Source organism: Rana temporaria, chromosome 5 (genome assembly GCF_905171775.1).
Source record: "Rana temporaria chromosome 5, aRanTem1.1, whole genome shotgun sequence".
In the NCBI taxonomy this organism is placed as follows: domain Eukaryota; kingdom Metazoa; phylum Chordata; class Amphibia; order Anura; family Ranidae; genus Rana; species Rana temporaria.
In genome coordinates this window covers 333,116,078-333,139,194 of record NC_053493.1, presented here as the reverse complement: position 1 = coordinate 333,139,194, position 23,117 = coordinate 333,116,078, and the positions used below count along the sequence as shown (strand labels likewise).

Below are 23,117 nucleotides of genomic sequence, written 5' to 3'. Positions count from 1 at the left end.
TAAGGCTGCCTCCTAGGTGGTCTAAGCAATGTTAAGTATGGCCATCGTTCCAGCGTCGAAATTTAAAATTTCACGTCGTTTGGGAACGCGCCTAATTTAAATGGTGCCCGCCCCATTTGAATTAGGCGGGCTTGCGCCAAGCGGATTTACGTTACACCGCCGCAAGTTTACAGGTAAGTGCTTTGTGAATCAGGCACTTACCTGTAAACCTGCGGCGGTGTAACGTAAATGGGATACGTTAATTTTTAACCTTAGATTGATGCTCATTTTGTCAAGGGGAATCGGGTAGTTTTTTTTAAATCGAAGCAGTACTTACCTTTTTAGAGAGCGATCTTCCTTGCCGCTTCCGGGTATGGGCGTTCCTATTTGATTGACAGGCTTCCGACGGTCGCATACATCGCGCCACGAGTAGCCCGAAAGTAGCCGAACGTCGGTGCGGCTCTATACGGCGCCTGCGCACCGACGTTCGTCTACTTTCGGAAAATCGTGACGCGATAGATGCGACCGTCGGAAGCCTGTCAATCAAATAGGAACGCCCAGTCCCGCAGCCCATACCCGGAAGTGGCGGAGAAGATCGCTCTCTAAAAAGGTAAGTACTGCTTCGATTTAAAAAAAACTACCCGATTCCCCTTGACAAAATGAGCATTAATCTAAGGTTAAAAATTTACTTTTCGGGTGAACCTCCACTTTAAGGCTTTACCTGGACAAAGTAAATACTACTTACCTCGCCTGCTGCATGTGCCACCAAACTCTGCAATGACCAAGTAGTAATATAGAGAGTGGCAGGATTAATCCTTGAGTGCTGTGGGAACCAGGGGATTGATACTCCCAGAAGTGTCAGTTGCTGAAGAAGACTTCAGTTGGCGATATCATCATTAGGAAGGCATTCGGTGGTACAGATAAAGTGTTTTCAAGTAAAGCTTAAATTCACAGTTTATTTACAGCAAAAGAGTCACTTTTAAAGTGCACCTTTTAGGTCACCCGAACTTTAATACACAGTAAAAACAGGTGCAAAAAGTTTCTTTATGGATCTTTAATATTAATAAAAGTATGCATGCACTTGTTGTAGGTTAGTAGGGGAAGTGGCAGGTCTCCAGCTTGGAACTGAGTGTGCAATAACAATGTGTGTTCGGTATTTGAGGGCTTCACGAATAGCAAAGGCACTTGCAGGCACCTTGTGGCAGCTGTTCTTACCACGTTAAGTTCGTCAATGTTAGGGTGATGTGACAAGTTACCTTTAGGATGATATTTTATATAATTCTGCCATTCTTGATAGTATGGTAATAAAGCAATTACCACCATGGTATTTGTTCCTTTAATCTAAAAAGGCATGGGTCTTGATGGTATATTATTTTTTAAGGTCGATTTAAGGGTTTACTTAATCCCAACTTAAATGGTAACATACCCAACCAAAACAGATACATCTCAGCCAGCAAACAATTTGCCTAAAATTGTATTGTAATATCTTTGAAACTAGTACACAATTTAGTTTGTATAATGGGTATTATCCAGAACTATAATTATCAATATGCATTGAGTGCGGTTAGTAAATCTTCATGGAAGCCTCAAACAATCTTGACAGATCTTCTTCAGAGTGTAATCGAGGGGATAGCTTTGTCACTCGCTCCTGAAATACAGTAAAGAATGTACATGACTTCAGAGGCTTATTTATGTGTTATTTTATAAGGTTGCTAGGTTCTGTTTTTTGGCAAACAGGAGAAAACTGTGACCAAAAAGGAAATATGACAATATTCCAGGACTTTAGTCAGACTAAAATAAATGAATACATGTATTTGCCTGCTGCACTTACAGACACAGTTAAAAAGCACCCAGGACAATAAAATAAAATAGATTTCATTGTTGCTTTGCCGTTTTCAAAATTTAACACCACAATAAGCAATGAAACATTTGCAAAGCATACGGTACTTTTAAGTTACGGCGGCGTAGTGTATCTTTGGCGGCGTAAGGGCGCGCAATTCAAATCGATGTGATGGGGGTGTGTTTATGTAAATACGTCGTGACCCGACGTAAACAACGTTTTTTTTTAAAGGCGCATGCGCCGTCCGTGGGGGTAATCCAGTGCGCATGCTCGAAATTAAACCGGAACAAGCCAATGCTTACGACGGTGACGTCATTCTACGCAAATCCCTATTCGCGAACGACTTACGCAAACAACGTAAAAAATTCAAATTTCAACGCGGGAACGACGGCCATACTTAACATTGAGTACGCCACCATATAGCAGCTATAACTATACGCCGGAAAAAGCCGAAAGAAAACGACGTAAAAAAAATGCGCCGGCCGGACGTACGTTCGTGGATCGCTGTATCTAGCTAATCTGCATACTTGATGCGGAATTTGACGGAAACGCCACGTAAATATACACCTACGATCCGACGGTGTAGTAAGACGTACGCCTGTCGGGTCGATCCCTCATTCCGTCGTATCTTGTTTTGTGGATACAAAACAAAGATACGATGCGGGAACTTTGAAATTACGCCGGCGTATCAATAGATACGCCGGCGTAATTTCTTTGTGGATCTGCCCCTATATGTATATTGGACAATGGTGACAGGACAGAAAGTATGAGATTTCCTGCTTTTGTCTCTTCTATGACCAGTTATAGGGACATGTAGTCTGCTTCTACATAGGGATGCTATAGTCCAGTGATGGCGAACCTTGGCACCCCAGATGTTTTGGAACTACATTTCCCATGATGCTCATGCACTCTGCAGTATAGTTGAGCATCATGGGAAATGTAGTTCCAAAACATCTGGGGTGCCAAGGATCACCATCACTGCTATAGTCTATTCTTGGTAATTCCTCCTAATATTACAAAATGAGGATAAGGAAGGGACTTTATGAAAGGTCTTCAGGCCAAATTTAAGTTTACTGCTCCCAAGGCCAACTGTCTTGTGCCATCTCCCTTCTTACTCCGGTCAATCTACTAGTCAGAGTGTCACACTAACTTTACATTTAGATTCGACTCTAGAAGAATACGACAAGATGTATCCCAACTTTGCTCGGAATTTGTCTTGGCATATCCACCAAAGGTAAGAAAGTAGTACATCATTCTACTAGAGAAACTTGACATGCCGATCAGGGGCAGCAACACTGAGATGCTGTCAGGATGACACTGGCAGGCAGGACATTATTCTGGTAAATAATAATGCAAAATAATGTATTACTGTCAGCAGTCAGTGCTGAGAAAGGCAACCCACAGGCAATTGCCCCCCCCCCAAATTAAATATGATCCAATTTTGATCCAATGGGGGGGGGGGGGGATAATTTGCTCCTGATTTCTTAGGAGGCAATCAGATATTTTCTGGATCAACTAGACTTGGTGTTATTACTTATATTAAATAAATAAATAAATATATATTTTGGTATCCAGTTAGATTTTGTGCATTTAGTAAAGGATCCAGGCCTTTTCTAAAAACTATTTACAGAATTGGTCAGAAGTACACCTCCCTCTACACCTTGGGTGACATCTTTGCTCCTCCATACATACAGTACAGTGAGCAAGCGTTGTCAACCCAGTACAGGAAGTGTATGTTCATCTGGGGTTACTACCAGAAACAAAGGAAAAATAATTAAAAAAAGTAATGCAAATACAGGATTATTATATAGCATCACAACTTCTACTATTTTAATACGTCTGAATTGCAGAGGTATAGATCACTAGTTTGTAATAAGCCGGATAGCCCTTTCCACACTCCCGTGCAGGCAATCTTAAGGAGAGGGCTTGGAGGATGCAAGACTGCTAGATTCGGGGCGGACATGCTGTCGCACCACCAAAAAGTGTGGGATGTTGGCCTTAAAAAACAAGGCAGGAGCCACATGCATTCACACACCCTGCTATGGAAAAATAGTTCCCTGCCTGAGCTAGATACAGTACCTGATCCGGGGGTATGGGCATCATACGGGATACTATATTTGTCTCAGGTCATGTCAACAACGGACCTGAAGCCGTACATCAGACTTAGGGAGGAGTTCTCCCTCCCACCACAGCTCCACTTTAGATATTTGCAGCTCAGGCATGCCCTCAGAGCCCAGCTGGGCACGGACGGTATAGAGGTGAGCGCCCCACAGGTGTTGGATGTGATATTTGGGAAGGAGTCGGCTGGACTCACGTCCAATTGTTACTATGTTATCAGGAGGCGTAGGACCAGCAAGATAGCGCAGGTAGCCAAACAAAAATGGGAGAGAGATCTTGGCCCCATAGATGGCACTGAGTGGGATGAGATACTGGAGGGGGTTAAGGCTGCGTCCCCTAAGCTATCAGACAGGCTAACCCAGTTGTACATATTACACCAAGCATATATTACACCGCAGAGAATGGCTAAATTTCAAACCACAAGGAGCCCTTTGTGTCCTATGTGTGCAGCTGAAGAGGGCTCGTTCTATCACATGTTATGGCACTGCTCGGATATACAGGCTTACTGGCTGCAGGTGACACAATTCCTTCATGATAATATGGGAACCCCGGTGGGCATGGACCCAAAGTTGTGTCTGCTGGGACTGCTGCCTGATGTAGATATAGAAAAATATCAAGCAATCTTTCTGTGTGAAACGTTATTCCTGGCTAGGAAGGCAGTGGCGAAAGTATGGATGCAACCTGTGGCACCGACACTGAGGGACTGGAAGAGGGAGGTGAATGCTATTCTCCCATACAGGAAAATGATTTATACGCATAGAGGGAGACCACAAAAATGTTCCAATGTATGGGACAGGTGGCTGGAAGATGGGGAAACGTGTACTGTCTGAGAGTAAAGGTGCAGACCCTCGGTGAGAGTTAGAGGGGGATTGAATGGGTGGGAGTCACGTGGGACCTAATGGGTGGTACTGTCGATCAAAATGTTTCGGTTTATGTTATACATGGTCGGGGATGTGCTTATTCCTGTTTATTTATGCCAGGGGGTACACCTACGGAAGGGAATGTAGTCGCTATGAATACATGTAACTGTTTTTGCCATTGACTATATGGGGAATGTTGACCTATTGTTACAAATGTTGGTACACCATTTTTCTACATTTTAATAAACTTGGATTTATTTGGAAAAAAAAAAAAGTAATGCAAAAAAGTATTGCAGCCACCACATACAAGTACTGGTAAGTTGCAACATATTTATATGTTGTTTTTGGGTTTATAATTGCTTTAAGTCATTTACTTGCAGAACTTTGTGATACCTCTAAAGCATATTCCAAGGAAGAAAATCTTATAGTCTCACTGCTGCATACATCTGCGTCTTACCACATATACATAATGACATGTGGCTAGTGCTACCAGGCAGGCAATTAGACACCAACTACTTGGAACAGATGTGCTGTAAAGCTTGTCAGTATTTTAGGACATGCAAATCACTGGGTATCCAATTAGAACAGCAGACAAGCATAAAGACAGCTGTTTCCTTCCCAAAGAAACACGAGTTAATCACAAAGACTTTGCTGGTTCTACCATGGCCCTCCTGCTGATGGCTGCACGTTTCATTGGCTGAATTAAGATGTCTAACTTTTACACATTATCCATTACTACTAGTTACTCTTGGAAAGAAAGGTTGTTTACTACTCTGCTTTTGTACTCGGGCCACCCAACAATACTGATGTGTATTATAGTGTATACTGTTCAGCTTGTCACTTAGCAGTCCTCTGCTTTACTGCATGTTAATGGCTATGGCTATGGCAGCCTTTCAGCACTTTTCTATTATGATTATTAAAAAAGAACTAAACCCACCGATTTACCTGTTTCCCAAAACAGTTATATTTAAGGCATGCCTTGAATGATAACTGTCACAGTTGCATGCTCTCTCAATTGAACTGTCAAGCCAGTAAATGGCTGGTGTCATAACTGATCACATGTGCAGATCAAACAGAAGCTAATATGGCAGCTTCCGTATCTGTAAAGGTTAGGGGAATTTGTGCATTTAGACCACTTTCACACTGGGGCAGCAGGTCCATTAGCGGTAAAGTGCCACTAGTTTTAGCTGCGCTTTACCGCTGTTTTAGCGGCGCTTTTTGGCTTTATAAATGCCATTAATAAATAAAAAAAAAATGCAATAGAACACAGTTGATGCTAGGTTTTTGGTGGACATCCATCCTAGACCAATGGAGTCTCTGAAGCACCAAGATTTGTGAAGGGACTACTAGCTTTATTCACAGTAAGTATTCATTTTTAAAAATGATGTTTGCTTTTAATGGATCTTGTGTTTTATTTGAAGACCAGTAATTGACACCACTGCAACAAAGATGAAAGCTCCCCGTTACCTCTGGCCAGCATCTCAATGATTGAACAATAATTAACAGTTAAAGTGGTTCTAAACCCAAATATCTGTCCCCCTTGTAGAGGTAGGGCATATCAACAGCCATAGATTTAAAGCAAGTCCTATCTAAATTGGCCCTAGTATGTATGAATGTGTGTTAAAGCGGGAGTTGACCCGAAAAAAAAAATTTAACATTAGATTGAGGCTCATTTTGTCAAGGGGAATCGGGTGTTTTTTTAAAAATCGAAGCAGTACTTACCGTAGTAAGAAGCCGACCGTCGGTGCGGCTCTATACGGCGCCTGCACACCGACGTTCGGCTACTTTCGGAAAATCGTGACGCGATGTATGCGACCGTCGGAAGCCTGTCAATCAAATAGGAACGCCCAGTCCCGCAGCCCATAACCAGGAGCGGCGGAGAAGATCTCTCTCTAAAACGGTAAGTACTGCTTCGATTTAAAAAAAAACACCCGATTCCCCTTCACAAAATGAGCCTCAATCTAATGTTAAAAATTAACTTTTTGGGTGAACCTCCACTTTAAGCCTCGTACACACGACCGAGGAAATCGACTGGCGAAACACATCGTTTTCCTCGTCGAGTTCCTTGTTAGGCTGTCGAGGAACTCGACAAGGCAAGTTTCTCCATTCCCGTCGAGGAAAAAGAAGACAAACTGCAAGATCAAGAGGTCATTTATTTTAGACCCCTTTCACACGGAAAAGTTTTTACAGCGTTTTAGCATTAAAAAAAGCGCTATTAAAATGCTCATAAAACGCTCTCCATGCATCTCAATGGACCCTTTCACACTGAGTCCTGCAAGCAGCATCTTTGGAGCAGCTTTTGAGCGCTGAAAAAAACGCTCCAAAAACGCCCCTCTCCATTGAAATGAATTGAAAGTGCTGTAAAAACGCCATACCCTTTCACACTGAGGCACTGCAAAAACGCCCTAAAACGTTAGGGTCTTAGCAGGGCTTTACCAGCACATTGGGATTGCAGATGAGGCTTCGCTCGAATAACGCTTGAAAAACGCTCGAATAAAGCGTGAAAAACGCTCGAAAAACTTTCGAAAAACGCCCCAGTGTGAAAGGGGCCTTAGAGTAAAGCTTTCTGTGAAAAACTAAGGACATAGATAGATAAAACATATAATTAGGAAGGTTTCAAGGTTTTGTTTCAGGGTGTAAAATCACTTTAATACATGGAGCTACTAGATCAGGAATCTACTTCTTGTGTGTGGTGGACAAGCCCTTTAATGCCTTTTGAATAAAGCGGTGAAGAGAACAATGTTAATGTCAACTCCTGTTCTTCACCTGTACAGAACTCCTCAGATGTGTTTCGCTCTATTTTAGGGCTTAATCGTAGAGGCCTGTATGATTAAGCCCTGAAAAAGGGGAAACACAGGAGCTGAAGCTATCTTTAACTCATTTTATTCACATTCATGCAACAGGGAGTCGGCATCTGTGTGCTGACGGCCACAATTTTGTTGAAGCCTTAAGGTCACCACGTTACATTCTCCTTTAGATCTACCAACAAGTATATAGTGCAAGGCCCTATCTGGCTGCATATAAATTAATTGGATAGTTAAGGTAGGTCCTTGTATTACCACTTTTGGTAGATCTAATGGAGATTGCATAATCAGAGTCCGTATGGTCAGATTGTAACATGTATGGGCAGCCTTGGTTAGGGCAGACAGTGTTCAATTATTACAACTGATAATGCAGATCTGCCAGCACAATACAGACAGGGGTTATTATGATAAACATTACTCCCAGTTCCATTCTTAAAGTGTTACTAAACCCAGGACCCTGCATTCACTTTATCTGGTCTCCCACAGAACATGGAAATGCAATTATTTTAGTAAAAATACATAAATACCTTTTCTCATTAGCAGTATATAGCAGTTTTGTGACTTCTATCAATGTCTGGATAAAGCTTGTTGGAGGAGTTTTTATTCTCCCCTGATTGTCCTATGAGGCTGCAGGACCCCTGACCCTCTGTCTGAACAGTGCTGATTGGCCCTGTGCTGATGACATGCACTCTCCCAAGAAAAAAAAACTGTAGCAATACACACCAAACTGAGCATGTGCAGCTTGTCCCCAATGCCCTGTTCTATCAGCAGATACATTGGGGACAGTGAAATAAGGGGAGGATCAAACAGCCTTTTTACACAATGCAGAGGATTAACCCCGTAGGTTCCACAGTGAGTATAACAAGCATGCTTTAGTGCATATACAGATTTTACTTTCGAGGATTTAGTAACACTTTATTATGACATAGAAGGGGAGAGCTAAATAAGATTTTACTGTAAGAAGTTAAGCAGTGGTATAAAAATATTTGAAAGTTAAGTTACCGGTATGTGAATGGGGCATGTAACAAATATAAAGTTGGCATTATTCCAATTTCGCTCCAAAAGTGGAAACCTCGTGAGTCTGTAAAGTGTGGGCCAAAAGTGTAATTTTTATATCTTCCATCGGTATCACTGAAAATCTTACCTGAGGCAAAGTTCCTTTCACTAACGCGGGAATATCTGCTGTACTGTAACCCACCGCAGCCAAACCATCATCGACATTCAGGTCAAAAAGAAATTTCCGTAATGTGTCTGCCAAAATAAGTCCGGCGTCTTCGAGTTTTGCAGTCTGGATATCCGCCCCTGAATTAACATATAAAGATGTGACTGTAGGCTACTAAGATGAGGAGGAAGCTTGCTCCAAAAATGATTGGATAATGCTGAGGCCAGGATTGATACTAGATTCATATCCGTGGACCCCTTTAGGAAAGTACAGTTTCTGCTTTTAGATGACATATGATTAAAAAAAAAAAAGAATACTGTGCTATTAATTTGTGTAAGTGATATGCTGCAGAAAACACAAGCATAGAGAATATTCATTTGATAAACACCACATTATTTCCTTCTATAAACCATATACTGTGGATGGGGGACCTTTTTACAGGAGCATGAGTGTATGCTGCCATCTGGTGGCAGAAGAGGACAAATACTGTTTATAACATTTTGCTAAAAAACTTAGCGGTCTATTTGTAAAATGCTTTCACCAATCACTCATACAGCTTTCACACGGGATTCCAACATTTTTACAATGGGATTCAATTAGAAAATATGTGAATCCTGGTTGACAGTTGTGTGAAAAAAGTTCAGTAAACAAATCCCTTATTTTAAAATACATGATTTAGATATCATCTGGGTAATTTGCTGACTTCCAGTTCATTTAGGCACTTGTAGTCCCTCAAAGCTTAATGCCGCGTACAGACGGTCGTTTTTTGTGATGAAAAAAAACGTTGTTTTTAAAAACGTCATTTAAAATGACCGTGTGTGGGGAAAACGTCGTTTTATGTCTTCTGAAAAACGACAAAAAAAAAAAAAATTCGAACATGCTTGAATTTTTTGTGTCGTTTTTCAAAACGTCGTTTTTTGTGTCAATTAAAATGATAGTGTGTGGGCAAAACGAAGTTTTTAAACCCGCGCATGCCCAGAAGCTAGTTATGAAGTGAGCTTCAATGGAAAAGAGTGCTGAACGTAACCGCGCTTTGCTAGAGCATTTTGAAAAAACGATGGTGTGTAGGTAACGTCGTTTTTGAAAATGAAGTTTCAAAAACGTCGTTTTTTTTCATGATTTAAAACGTCGTTTTATTTCATCACAAAAAACGACCGTCTGTACGCGGCATGAGTTTTTTCTTTTTTTCTTTTTTGGGGGCATAATGAGAGGAGGCTGACACTCCAACATTTAGCTCTACACCAGTCACCTTTTATTGTGTTCTGTAATGTTGTTCCAATGGTGATGTATGCACCGATTTTTTTTTCTCTCTGGAATTAAGAAAACTTTATATTTTAATATACTTTGGTTGAATACTTGAGTTGCACAAGTCCCATTGTACAAGGGGGGTACCTTGTTGCTCTTGTTCTAACTATAGGGATGTTGGCAATAATTTAGGTTTTACTCTGGTGGAATATTTTTTTTTTAAATCAGCACAAAGGGCAGTACACTGAATGAGAAGTGTCCCATGTGCTCTCTTTGTTTAAACTTTGTCCTCTGTCCCCCTATACACTTGCAGCAGTAACCTTCCAATGCTGTGTAGGCCAGGGATCGACAAATCCCGGGCGCCAGGTCGCCATGGTGACTAGAAGTAGTGTCCTGGCGACTTGGCTTGGAAGGTGGGCAAAAAAAAAACAAAAAAACATTTTTTTTGTGAGCTGGCGCCATCTGGTGGTGAGCCGTTGGTATTACAAGTTATTACCACCAGATGTGAGCTGGCGTCATCTGGTGGTGGCCGTTGGTATTACAAGTTAAGCATTACAAGTTAAACAGCAATTCTAATGTAATTTTTCACTATTTTCACTGCCATCTTCTTCCCTCTAATTAGAACCCCCAAACATTATATATATTTTTTATCCTAACACCCTAGAGAATAAAATGGCGATCGTTGCAATACTTTCTGTCACGCCGTATTTGCGCAGCGGTCTTACAAGCGCACTTTTTGGGGAAAAAATTACACTTTTTTTATTAAAAAATAAGACAACAGTAAAGTTATCCCCATTTTTTTAAATATTATGAAACATAATGTTACGCCGAGTAAATTCATACCCAACATGTCACGCTTCAAAATTGTGTCTGCTCGTGGAATGCCGACAAACTTTTACCCTTTAAAATCTTCATAGGCAACGTTTAAAAAAATCTACAGGTTGCATGTTTTGAGTTACAGAGGAGGTCTAGGGCTAGAATTATTGCTCTCGCTCTACCAATCGCGGTGATACCTCACATGTGTGGTTTGAACACCGTTTATATATACGGGCGCTGCTCACGTATGTGTTTGCTTCTGCGCGCAAGCTCGTCGGGACGGGGGGCGTTTTCTGGCTCCTAACTTTTTTAGCTGGCTCCTAGATTCCAAGCAAATTTGTCAAACCCTGGTGTAGGCCAATACAATCATTGGACCGGTCATAGGCACTCATCAGGACTAAGTCTGCCCTTTCCACCCCCCCTCCTCCATCCATTGAAGCTGTACTATAGCTTCCATCAACGAAAAGAGCCCTACAAATAGAGGACGGGAGAATGAATGAAGGGTCCACCTCATCCATTCATAGAGGGCTTTTTATTGTGGGAAGCTAGATCACAGCTACTGCCCTGGTGGAGACTGGCAGAGCAAAATCTTCTTTACACATGAGAATTGCTCATTTAATTCATTCAAAACACAAGAAACCTCCTAAAGGTGAAATTAAAGTTAACCTGCCACCGTCATCTGTACTCTTTCTGAAAATACTAGTTGCCTGTCTTCTTTTAGCTTTTATACTTTCTGAACCACTCACTAGCACCAAGCAGTGAAGTCTGTACTTCGTATCTGCATTCTTCTTAAAGCTCTGCAAGTATCCAACTGTTGTAATGGGATTGCTGGCCAGGTGGTGAAACGGAACTCCCGCCAGCAATTTCTTTTTTCTATGCCTGTCCTCTCTGCCAATAATCCCCCCTCATTGCTGCTTCTGTGATAAAATGATTGGGCAGGAAGCATAGGAAGAAGTGCTGGCATGCAAGTGTAATCCAACCTATTCTCACCACTGTTCCCATGCCCCTACCTTTACTCTCACCACCAGAACAGCCAACACCCAACACCCAACCAGAATCTACCACTCAACAATGCTCTCATCAGTTAGCCAGCAACAACATTTCCCCAACCACCACACCAATGTGCCACAACTGTGGCAACCTTTTCCTGTCACTGGCATTTACTGGCAGGAGAAAAAGTGCCCGTTTTTTACTGGCTGCCAGTAAAAATACTGATAGTTGGCAACACTGATCTGACTTTAATACAATCGGAGTCACTTACCCAGAATAAGGGCCAGATTAGGAAAGTAAGAATGAGCCAAAGCATTGATGCCAGAGGTTCAGCGTGACAGCCAGGCAAGTAAAATTTCCATAAAGAGGTCAGGAATAGCATACTTCTTCTTAAGTCTAGTTTAAAGCCCAACTCCATCCAAACCTTTCTTTTTTAGTTTTGGACTGAGTGGATGGTTAGCTTTTAATGCTGCCTGCATCCCAGTTAAAGCGGAGGTTCACCCTAAAAAACATCTATATACCATTAAATCCAGCATACCTCCGACATGTACAGTATGCTGGTATTTTTTTTTTTCCGCTGTACATACTGTTTTATAGTTCTCTTTCTTTTCTCACTCCCACGGGGAATAGGCGTTACTATGAAGAGGCGTAGATGATTGACGTGCGGCTAAGGCGTGTCACACGTTCTGAAAATATCCGAACTGGGACTCAGCTCTATACGGCGCCTGCGCACAGACTAGGAGCCGTGTAGAGCTGACTGCGCAGGCGCCGTATTGGACCGAGTTCCAGTTCGGATATTTTCGGAACGCGTGACGCCTCTTACCTGCACGTCAATCATCTACGCCTCTTCATAGGAACGCCTACTCCCAGCGGTAGTGAGAACCTGGAAGCCAGGTGAAAAACTATAAGACGGTATGTACACCAAAAAAAAAATACCAGCATACTGTACATGTCGGAGGTATGCTGGATTTAATGGTATATGGTTTAGATGGTAATGGTATATAGATGTTTTAGGGTGAACCTCTGCTTTAAATGCATTTTTGTAAGTTTGAAATACTGTCTGAGTGTCTGTTGAGGGAATTTAGCCTCACTTCCTGATCTGTCAAGAAGTGCAAGAATATGTATCTAGAGGGGACAAAGACGGTAAGAAAATCCTTACAGGGGTTCCAAATCTTCCCTTCTCTACTAGAACATGTGTTTTTCTTACAGTCTTCCTTTATATTTAGAGGGGAAGATTTCCATTGGGGGATATCCCACACCTTCCGTTCTACTTGGCAGTTGTTCAATAAACAGGAAGTGAAGAGATTTTCCTTACTTCCCATTGTGTTTGAGTAAGGAAAAATCTCCAGAATCAGCAAGAAATTTGATTAACTGGATGAAAATTAATCTTACACCTGCCTACTTAAGCCAAAACGTACAGGTGGCTTGGGTATGTACAGTATGTGGTGGTGTTCAATGATGCAGAAAAACACAGTAAGAAAAACAATTTCATGAAAAATAGATTACAGGGACAAAAAGTAGTGTATGTATATGGATGAATAAGGACATCCGTTTGTGTCACTTCAATGCTCTATTGTGCATGCAGAAGATAAGTACTTTAACAGTACTCTCTCACTTGTATACAAGTAGGAATAGTATAGCGTAGGTGATTTCTAAAGGAAAAACAAATACATTTGCCACAATGGACCTCTCTATGGCCCCGTACACACAAGAGGATCTATCCGCTGGAATTGATCTGCAGATCAGTTCCAGCGGATAGATCCGCTGGTGTGTACAACCCAGCGGATCTTTTTCCGCTGATTTTTTTTTCGGGCCGACTGTTTTCCAGCGGATAAAAATTTCTTAGCATGCTAAGAAATCTATCCGCTGGAATCGGCTCCAGCGGATCGATCCGGTGGTCTGTACAGACTCACCGGATCGATCCGTCCGAACACATCCCTCGCATGCGTCGTAATGATTCGACGCATGCGTGGATATCCTTATATGACAGCGTCGCGCACGTCGCCGCGTCATCATAGCGGCGACACGTCACCGTGGACGGAATTCCGCGGGGATTTTGATCTCCTGGTTAGTACAACCAGGAGATCAAAATCCGCCAGAGGATTTATCCGCGGATACGGTCCGGAGGACCGTTTCCGCGGATAAATCCTCTCGTGTGTACCCGGCATATGACTTCTAGCATACAAGACATTTGTTTCACCCAGATCTTTTTTCTAAAAATATCATTCTGTTGAAAAAAAAAAAGAATTTATTGTATGTGAACTTACATTATCGAAATGGGTTGAATTAGAAGGTACTCAAAGACACTAAAGGTGCTCAGAATAAGAAGCATGGAAAATTATAACGTCTTTCCGACTTATAAAGATTGTGTCTTACCAGGCATTGATTTATAACACAATGTTTTATCTCAAATAGATTTACAAATAAAAGAATAACTGACAAAAGCAGAATTTATTAGATTGCTATTGTTTAAATGTATCCAAAAGCCACCTAAAGATCTATATATAGATATATATTTATATCTATATATAGATCTATAGATACATATACAGTACAGACCAAAAGTTTGGACACACCTTCTCATTCAAAGAGTTTTCTTTATTTTCATGACTATGAAAATTGTAGATTCACACTGAAGGCATCAAAACTATGAATGAACACATGTGGAATTATACATAACAAAAAAGTGTGAAACAACTGAAAATATATTTCATATTCTAGGTTCTTCAAAGTAGCCACCTTTTGCAGCAGACACATCTCTAGAACTGGTAAGAGGAGACTGTGTGAATCAGGCCTTCATGGTAGAATATCTGCTAGGAAACCACTGCTAAAGAAAGGCAACAAGCAGAAGAGACTTGTTTGGGCTAAAGAACACAAGGAATGGACATTGGACCAGTGGAAATCTGTGCTTTGGTCTGATGAGTCCAAACTTAAGATCTTTGGTTCCAACCCCCGTGTTTTTGTGCGACGCAGAAAAGGTGAACGGATGGACTCTACATGCCTGGTTCCCACCGTGAAGCATGGAGGAGGAGCTGTGATGGTGTGGGGGTGCTTTGCTGGTGACACTGTTGGGGATTTATTCAAAATTGAAGGCATACTGAACCAGCATGGCTACCACAGCATCTTGCAGCGGCATGCTATTCCATCCGGTTTGCGTTTAGTTGGACCATCATTTATTTTTCAACAGGACAATGACCCCAAACACACCTCCAGGCTGTGTAAGGGCTATTTGACCAAGAAGGAGAGTGATGGGGTGCTGCGCCAGGTGACTACCTCTTGAAGCTCATCAAGAGAATGCCAAGAGTGTGCCAAGCAGTAATCAAAGCAAAAGGTGGCTACTTTGAAGAACCTAGAATATGAAATATATTTTCAGTTGTTTCACAATTTTTTGTTATGTATAATTCCACATGTGTTAATTCATAGTTTTGATGCCTTCAGTGTGAATCTACAATTTTCATAGTCATGAAAATAAAGAAAACTTTTTGAATGAGATGGTGTGTCCAAACTTTTGGTGTGTGTATATATATATATATATATATATATATATATATATATATATATATATATATATATATACAGATATAGATATAGATATAGATATAGATATAGATCTATATCTATAGCTATATATCTATATATATTTATTTTTGTGTTAGTTTTTGTTTTTCACACTTGCATACAGTCAATTCCTTGACTTAAAATACCTAAATTCTTACCAAGTATCTCAGCTGCCTCCAGATGGCGCTCAGGACACATGGCTGCAGTAAAGGAAAACACTGCCGGAGAGGTGAGCACCACTGAAAGTCCATGGGGCTGTTAAAGTGTAAATAAGCAATTAGAATGAAATAGACAATAAATATTTAATACAAGTATCATTTGAAATGGTCATTTAATAAACAATGGTCCCACTTTTAAAATTTACTTAACCAACAATCAAGGAGAAATATCACATACATTTTGCATTACCTTTATAGAGTAAAAACTTTAAATTATCTTGTTCCATATATAAATGTCCTTTTTTTCATGTGCCTTTATGTATATTTTCTAAACAATTACATGTCCATGCAGCTGTCCAGCAAACGTGCCTGTGGTTAGGACCAACTATTTTAACATTTTTTTGCCAGCTGGGCTTTATAGCGAAATTGTGGCATTAAAGTTCAGCTTAGAATTCAAGGCAGTACAATGGCAGGAAGTAGTTAGAATGATAGCTCATCATCTCCAGAGGTAAGTGCAGCAGGTACCGGGGTGGAGGGGAGGGTGTGCGGTTGTAGTTCACCTTTTCTTTTTTTCCAAAAAGGTGAACTAACACTTTACCCAAATAGGCAAAGGCTATCCCTACCTACTATGCACTGCCATTTGCCACTACTTTTCCAACTATCCTGTTTAGGTTAAAATAGAAACAAAATTAGAAGTCAATTGGTGAGTGCAGGATTATTATTATTATTATTATTATATAGGATTTATATCGCACCAACAGTTTGAACAATGTTTGAAAAAAATGGAGGGAGACAGTACCGTTACATTATCATTCAATACAAGGGAAATCAGAGGGCCCTGCTTATTCTAAAGTAAGGGTCAAGTGATACAAAAGGTAATACCTGTGGGGGATGAGCAGTTGGAGAAAGTAAAAGTTCAGTTTATTAATTAGAGGTGCGATAGGCCTCTCTGAAGAGATGGGTTTTCGGGGATCGCCTAATGGTAGATAGAGTAGGAAAAAGTTGGACAGATTGGTTAAGGAGTTCCAGAGACTGGGAGAGGTTCCGGAGAAGTCCTGGAGGAAAGCATGAAAGGAGGTGACTGACCGGGAAGCTAGAAAGCAGGAGAATTTGGAAGAAGTAAATGGAATGGTTTGGTTGGTATTTTGAAACAAGATTAGAGATGTAGCTTGGGTCAGAGTTGTTGATGTTTTTTTAGCTTGTTGTTAGTATTTTGAATCTTATTAGTTGGTTGATTGGAAGCTAATGGAGGGATTGGCATTGAGGGGTAGCAGAAACTGAACAGGGGAATCCAATGGAGAGATTGGCATTGCTGGGTAGCAGACACTGGCTGGTAAAATGAATGGGCCAGATTCATGTACTTTTACGGCGGAGTAACATATCCCGTTTACGTTACACCGCCGCAAGTTTTCAGAGTAAGTGCTTGATTCACAAAGCACTTGCGTGTAAACTTGCGGCGGCGTAGCGTAAAGCCGTCTGGCGCAAGCCCGCCTAATTCAAATGGGGCGTGTATAATTTAAATTATGCGCGCTTCCGCGCCGAACGTTCTGCGCATGCTCCGTTAGGAAATTTCCCGCTGCGCATTGTGCGAAATTACGGCGCCCCGACGTATTTTTTGAACGGCGACGTGCGTTACGTTGTTTCGTATTCCCGGACGTCTTACGCAAAAAAAAAAATAAATTTAAATTCGATGCGGGAACGACGGCCATACTTTAACATGGATGGTGTAATTTTACACCACGTAAAGAGGATTAATCCTGCCACTCTCTATATTACTACTTGGTCATTGCAGAGTTTGGTGGCACATGCAGCAGGCGAGGTAAGTAGTATTTACTTTGTCCAGGTAAAGCCTTAAATGTACAGTTTATTTGAAGAAGCGGCGTCGCTTTAACCACTTCAATACCAGGCACTTTCGCCCCTTCCTGTCCAGGCCAATTTTCAGCTTTTAGTGCTGTTGCTAATGCAACATGACTAAACTAACCCAAACTATGGGCCAGATTCACCAACATTTGTGGCGGCGTAACGTATGTCATTTACACCGCCGCAAGTTTTACGGGCAAGTGCTAAATTCACAAAGCACTTGCCTGTAAACTTGCGGCGGCGTAGCGTAAATCCGTCCGGCGCAAGCCCGCCTAATTCAAATGGGGCGTGTATCATTTCAATTAGGCGCGTTCCCGCGCCGAACGTACTGCGCATGCTCCGTTTTCAAATTTCCCGCCGTTCTTTGCACGAAATGACGTCGCCCAGACGTAATTTTTTGAACGGCGACGTGCGTTACGTCCTTTCGTATTCCCGGACGACTTACGCAAAAAAAAAAATTTGAAATTCGACGCGGGAACGACGGCCATACTTTAACATGACTAGTCTAAATCTAAGCCATGAAATAGCAGCCGTAACTTTGCGACGGGAAAAGCCGACTAGCGACAACGTAAGCAAATGCGACGAACGCGCGTACCTTCGTGGATCGCCGTAAACATCTAATTTGCATACCCAACGCAGGAAAACGATGCAAACTCCACCCAGCGGGCGCCGGAGAATTACACCTACGATCTGAAGGCGTACGAAGCCGTACACCTGTCGGATCGAAGCCTAAAGCTGTCGTAACTTGTTTTGAGGATTCAAAACAACGCTACGACGTGGCAAATTTGAAAATACGCCGGCGTTTCAGTAGATACGCCGGCGTATTTCAACTGTGAATCTGGCCCAATGAGTCTAGCAGCATTCATGAGGCACTGAAGTGGGGATAGGCTAAGTAAAGGTAATTCAATAGAGGGAGTTGCAATAGTCAAGGTGAGAGATAACCAGCGAGTTATTTAGTAGCTCTGTGGCTTTGTTGGTTAAAAACAAGCATATTTTGAAGATGTCACAAAGGTTGAGGCAGCAAGATTTGGACAACGATTGGATGTAGGGCAGAAAGGAGAGTTTAGATTCCAGGATTACACCTTGGCATGTGGAGAGAGACTGATTATTGTGCCATTGATCTTGACATCAGGGGAGGGGGCACAGGGTAGGGGGTGAAATATTATGAGCTTAACCACTTCCATACAGGGCACTTACGTACCTTCCTGCCCAAGCCAATTTTCAGCTTTCAGCACTGTCGCACTTTGAATGACAATTGCGCGGTCATGCTACATTGTACCCAAACAAAATTGGCGTCCTTTTTTACCCACAAATAGAGCTTTCTTTTGGTGGTATTTGATCACCTCTGCGATTTTTTTTTTTTGCGCAACAACTAAAAGAAGACCGAAAATTTTGAAAAAAATTACGTTTTTATTTTTTTCTGTAATTTTTTTGTAAATAAGTAAGTTTTCTCTTTCAATTATGGGCACTGATATGGTGGCACTGATGGGCACAGATGAGATGGCACTGATGGACATCGACGAGGTAGTACTGACGGGCACAGATGAGGTGGCACTGATTGGCGGCGCTGGTATGCGGCACTGATGGGCACACATAGGCGGCACTCATGGGCACACATAGTTGGCACTGATGGGCACTCATGGGCGGCACTGATGGGCACTCATGGGCGGCACTGGGCACTCATGGGCGGCACAGATGGGCACTCATGGGCGGCACAGATGGGCACTGTGGGTGGCACAGATGGGCACTGTGGGTGGCACAGATGGGCACTGTGGGGTGGCACTGATGGGCACTGTGGGGTGGCACTGATGGACACTGTGGGGCGGCACTGATTTACTTGTTGCCAGTCAGTGCCCATTTGTGGGCACTGATTGGCATCTTTTTTTTTTGCATCCTTTTTTTTTCCCCAGACTTTTTTTTTTTTTTTTTCAGACTTTTTTTTTTTTTTTTTCAGACTTTTTTTTTTTTTTACTTTTTTTTTCTCAATTTTTGTTGTTTTGCCCTTCCCTGGTGGGCATCCCTGGTGGTCCATGTGGCGATCCGAGGGGGGGCTGCGCTGATAAACAATCAGCGCGAACCCCCCCTGTCAGGAGAGCCGCCGATCTGCTCTCCTCTACTCGCGTCTGTCAGACGCGAGTGAGGAAGAGCCGTCGGCGGCTCTTCCTGTTTACACCGTGATCAGCCGTGGTTGGACACGGCTGATCACGTGGTAAAGAGTCTCCGTGAGAGACTCTTTACCGAGATCGGTGTTGCGGGGTGTCAGACTGACACCCCGCAACAACGATCGCCGCGATGCGCGCCCCCGGGGGCGCGCAGCGGCTAAGAATCCTGATGACGTCATATGACGTCCGGTCAGGATTCTACAACCACTTTGCCGCCGTCAATCTGTCATTGGGCGGGCGGCAAGTGGTTAATATTGGATAGATTGAGTTTGAGTAAATGGTGTGACATCCATACTAATATAATCATTAGCAAATTCGGGATGAGTGACGGGACTGATGGGGTGAGCTGAGGGGTAGAAAGATACGGGAGATTTGGATGTTCTTAGCATAGAAATGTTATTGGAAGTCATGAGAGGCTATCAGCTGACAAAGGAAGGAGGTGTAGATAGAGAAAAGAAGAGGTCCAAGGATGGAACCTATGGGGACCCTGATGGCAAGAGGAAGAGTGCAGTGATATAGGTAACAAGAGAACCAGCCAAGCGTCACAGAGGCCAAGGGAATTTGGTTTTCTAAGGAGTATGTGGTCAGCTGTATCAAAGGCAACAGAGAGGTCCAAAAGTAAGAGTACAAAATAATGACTATTAGTTTTAGCAGTTAGTGAGTTTTAGGAGAGTAGTTTTTGTGGTGTGTTGCAGGATTCATAATACAATGACAGAAATCCATACCACTATTGGGTGGTCCACATTGTAGTCCTTGGCTCTGTATTTCTTCACCAGGCCTGCTATGGGGTATGACATGCCATGGCTACAAGCAAAAGAAAGGCATAGTTGAGTTGATTTGGCCATTGTCATTAGTATAAAAACCTCCATATTACATTATCGTCTATGTCTATGCATTATATATTTTATATAAAATGATGATATAAATATAACTGTCAAATATAATTACAATCTTTAACAGACCAGTCAAACCGGGGCTCTAGTCCTGCGAGAACGCGTGGGAACGGAGTTCCTGCACTTTTTTCACAGCAGGAACGCAGTTCCCTTTGCAGGACTAGAGCAGCTGAGAGCAGCCGAGCCGCCCGAGCCAATCCTTCACTAAGCGGCAATGCCCAGCTCGAGTCACTGTCAGGGGCAGGCAAACCTTAGTAATCCTTTATGTTATTGGCCGCTTCCTGTATATGGATTCATCGGGTAGTGTGCGGGTATTCCGTCACTTCCTCGATGCCGCAATGTCTCCTGGGAGCTTTTTGTCATTGTTCCCAGGAGACATTGCGGAGGTCTGCCGCAAATTATTGCGGGATTTAGAAAGAACTTGCTTAAAAAAACATGCGGTTTAGTAATTATGCATATGAGCGTATCATTTTTATTTTTTTGGTGGTGGAGTGGATCTTGGGTGGGAGTTCCCACACTTTTTTCCCCAGGACTTGACCCCAAACCACCTGTTTCCTTGTGCAGCTGATTACTATTTTTCTGTTTCATGCCGTAAAACCTGAACTCTAGGATAAAATAAAATTTGCACTTACAGTATACAACATATAGGTGAACTGTTTTACCTGCGAACTATAATTTAGTCTGGTCGGCAATATGATTCAGACTCCCCTGCCAGACAGCAATACAGACTTTAAATGTTCTTGCAGATTTACTGCAGTGAAGCAATTCAAATTGGTCCTATCCCAGCCAATGAAAAACCACCAGCACACTGATGATATCTTTTAGATGGTAATCCCTCCAACAAGCATGCTCCCCATGAGCAATAGCCCAGATATGAACATGGTTCAGAGTAATGACCCTTCCTCTACCAATGTAAATGCTACGGTGTAAGGGATTAATTAAATAGATATCGGTAGTTAAGCTAATTCTACATAAAGATAAGCTAAACGCAATTAAAAAAACTTTTTTTTTTAAATTACACATGTTGCAGCATTAATTATCGCTGTGACCTATAGACTTCAGCTCTTTAAAACCCCAGGCAGACATAAGTTAAAGGGACACTAAAGGTTCCCGTTTAAAAAATAAAATAAAATAACAAACAGGTTATACTTACCTCCATTGTGCACCTCGTTTTGCACACAGTGGCACCGATCCTGGTCTTCTGGGGTCCCTCTGCGGCTGTCTCGGCTCCTCCCCGCAAGAACGAACCCCCTTTATGGGAGATCTTTCCCATGGGGGTTAGTACTTGCAGGCGCGCTCCCGTGTTACAGCCGGTGGCTATAGTCGCAGACTGTATCACTCGGCCCCGCCCCCCGGCGCCGCATCATTGGATGTGATTGACAGCAGTGCGAGCCAATGACTGCGCTGCTATCAATACATCCAATATAGCCAATAAACGGGCAGACTGAGTGGAGAAGAGGACGTCGAGGGCGAGCGGCAGCAGGTGAACGGGCTCAGGTAAGTAAAACAGGGGGGCTGGGGGCCATCATTGCCAGGTTTTTTTTCACCTTAATGCATAGGATGCATTAAGGTGAAAAAAACTAACCTTTACAACCCCTTGAAGTTTTGCGTGATACAGTACTTTACATCTTTGTGTTACAAGAGTCTTTAAACCTGACTCTGTGATTGAAATAAGGTTGTATGGTAATCATAACATGATAACTAAAAACAAGCAGTTATTAATCTGTGTGCAAGATAAGAAGCTCATTGGTTAGTAAGCTCAGAGGTCCAATTATGTGAACAGATGCAGCACTTTTTTTCTTAACTCACCAAAGATGTACTCCAGCATTTCCAAAGCCTATTCCAGCAAACGTACTTGCTAAGTGCATGGAGAAACGTGCTTCCCGATCATCTGGGTTTTTCACAGCTCTGTCACCAGTCACCAGCATGAAGGAGTTCCATTGTTTATGGTAGTTTATTAAAGTAGTGAAAGAATAAAATAAATACATTTATCTAATTATTCACTTGTAACCATCAAACATCTGATCTAATTGAATATATATATAAAGAAATTGGAATACAAGATGATGTGAAAAGCTGTTCAAAGAGTAATGGTGATGTACAAGTTAACCACCAACCAAAAAGAAATTGAACATTTATTTATATGCCTTAGGCCACTTTCACGAGGCGCTTTGAAACTGCCAGTAAAAACACTGAGCGCTTTTGAAGAGCTTTTCAGGCATTTTTGAAGAGCTTCCCATTCATTTTAATGGAGAGGGGAGTTTTTCACAGCCCTGCCAGCACACTGACCCAGTGTGAAAGCATTCATTGATTTTACTGGAAATAGGTTTTCGTGAGCTTTTAGGGGCTATTTTTAGCGTGAAAGAGCCTGAAAAGTGCCTCAGTGTGAAAGTGGCCTAATAGGTTGATATGAGTTGGTTTTCTTAGCACTGCTTTTCTTTATATGCCTAGAACATATTTGCAACTACTCTGAGATCAAACAGCTTTTTTAGTTTTGCACACTAATGCCGCGTACACACGATCAGGCTTTTGCCCGGCCAAATCACACCAGAATTCCATCGGGAAAATATAGAACACGTTCTATATCTAAACTCCGATGGAATTCATCGGAATTTTCGATGAAAAAACTCTGATGGGGCTACACACGATCGGAAAATCCAATGGAAAAAGTC

General features: G+C 42.2%; 1 protein-coding gene across 1 annotated transcript in view; it reads right to left on the bottom strand.

Annotated features, from left to right (window-relative positions):
- Positions 1–1,423: 1,423 nt before the first annotated feature.
- ADHFE1 (alcohol dehydrogenase iron containing 1) overlaps positions 1,424–23,117 on the bottom strand; it is a 43,338-nt gene continuing 21,644 nt past the window's right edge. The window contains exons 11-15 of the mRNA XM_040354340.1: positions 22,255–22,353; positions 20,278–20,356; positions 15,531–15,627; positions 8,746–8,903; positions 1,424–1,627 (exon numbers count right to left, since the gene is read on the bottom strand). Of these exons, the coding sequence (XP_040210274.1) occupies positions 1,544–1,627; positions 8,746–8,903; positions 15,531–15,627; positions 20,278–20,356; positions 22,255–22,353 (517 nt within the window). The 3' untranslated portion in view covers positions 1,424–1,543. The remainder of the gene's footprint in view (positions 1,628–8,745; positions 8,904–15,530; positions 15,628–20,277; positions 20,357–22,254; positions 22,354–23,117) is intronic.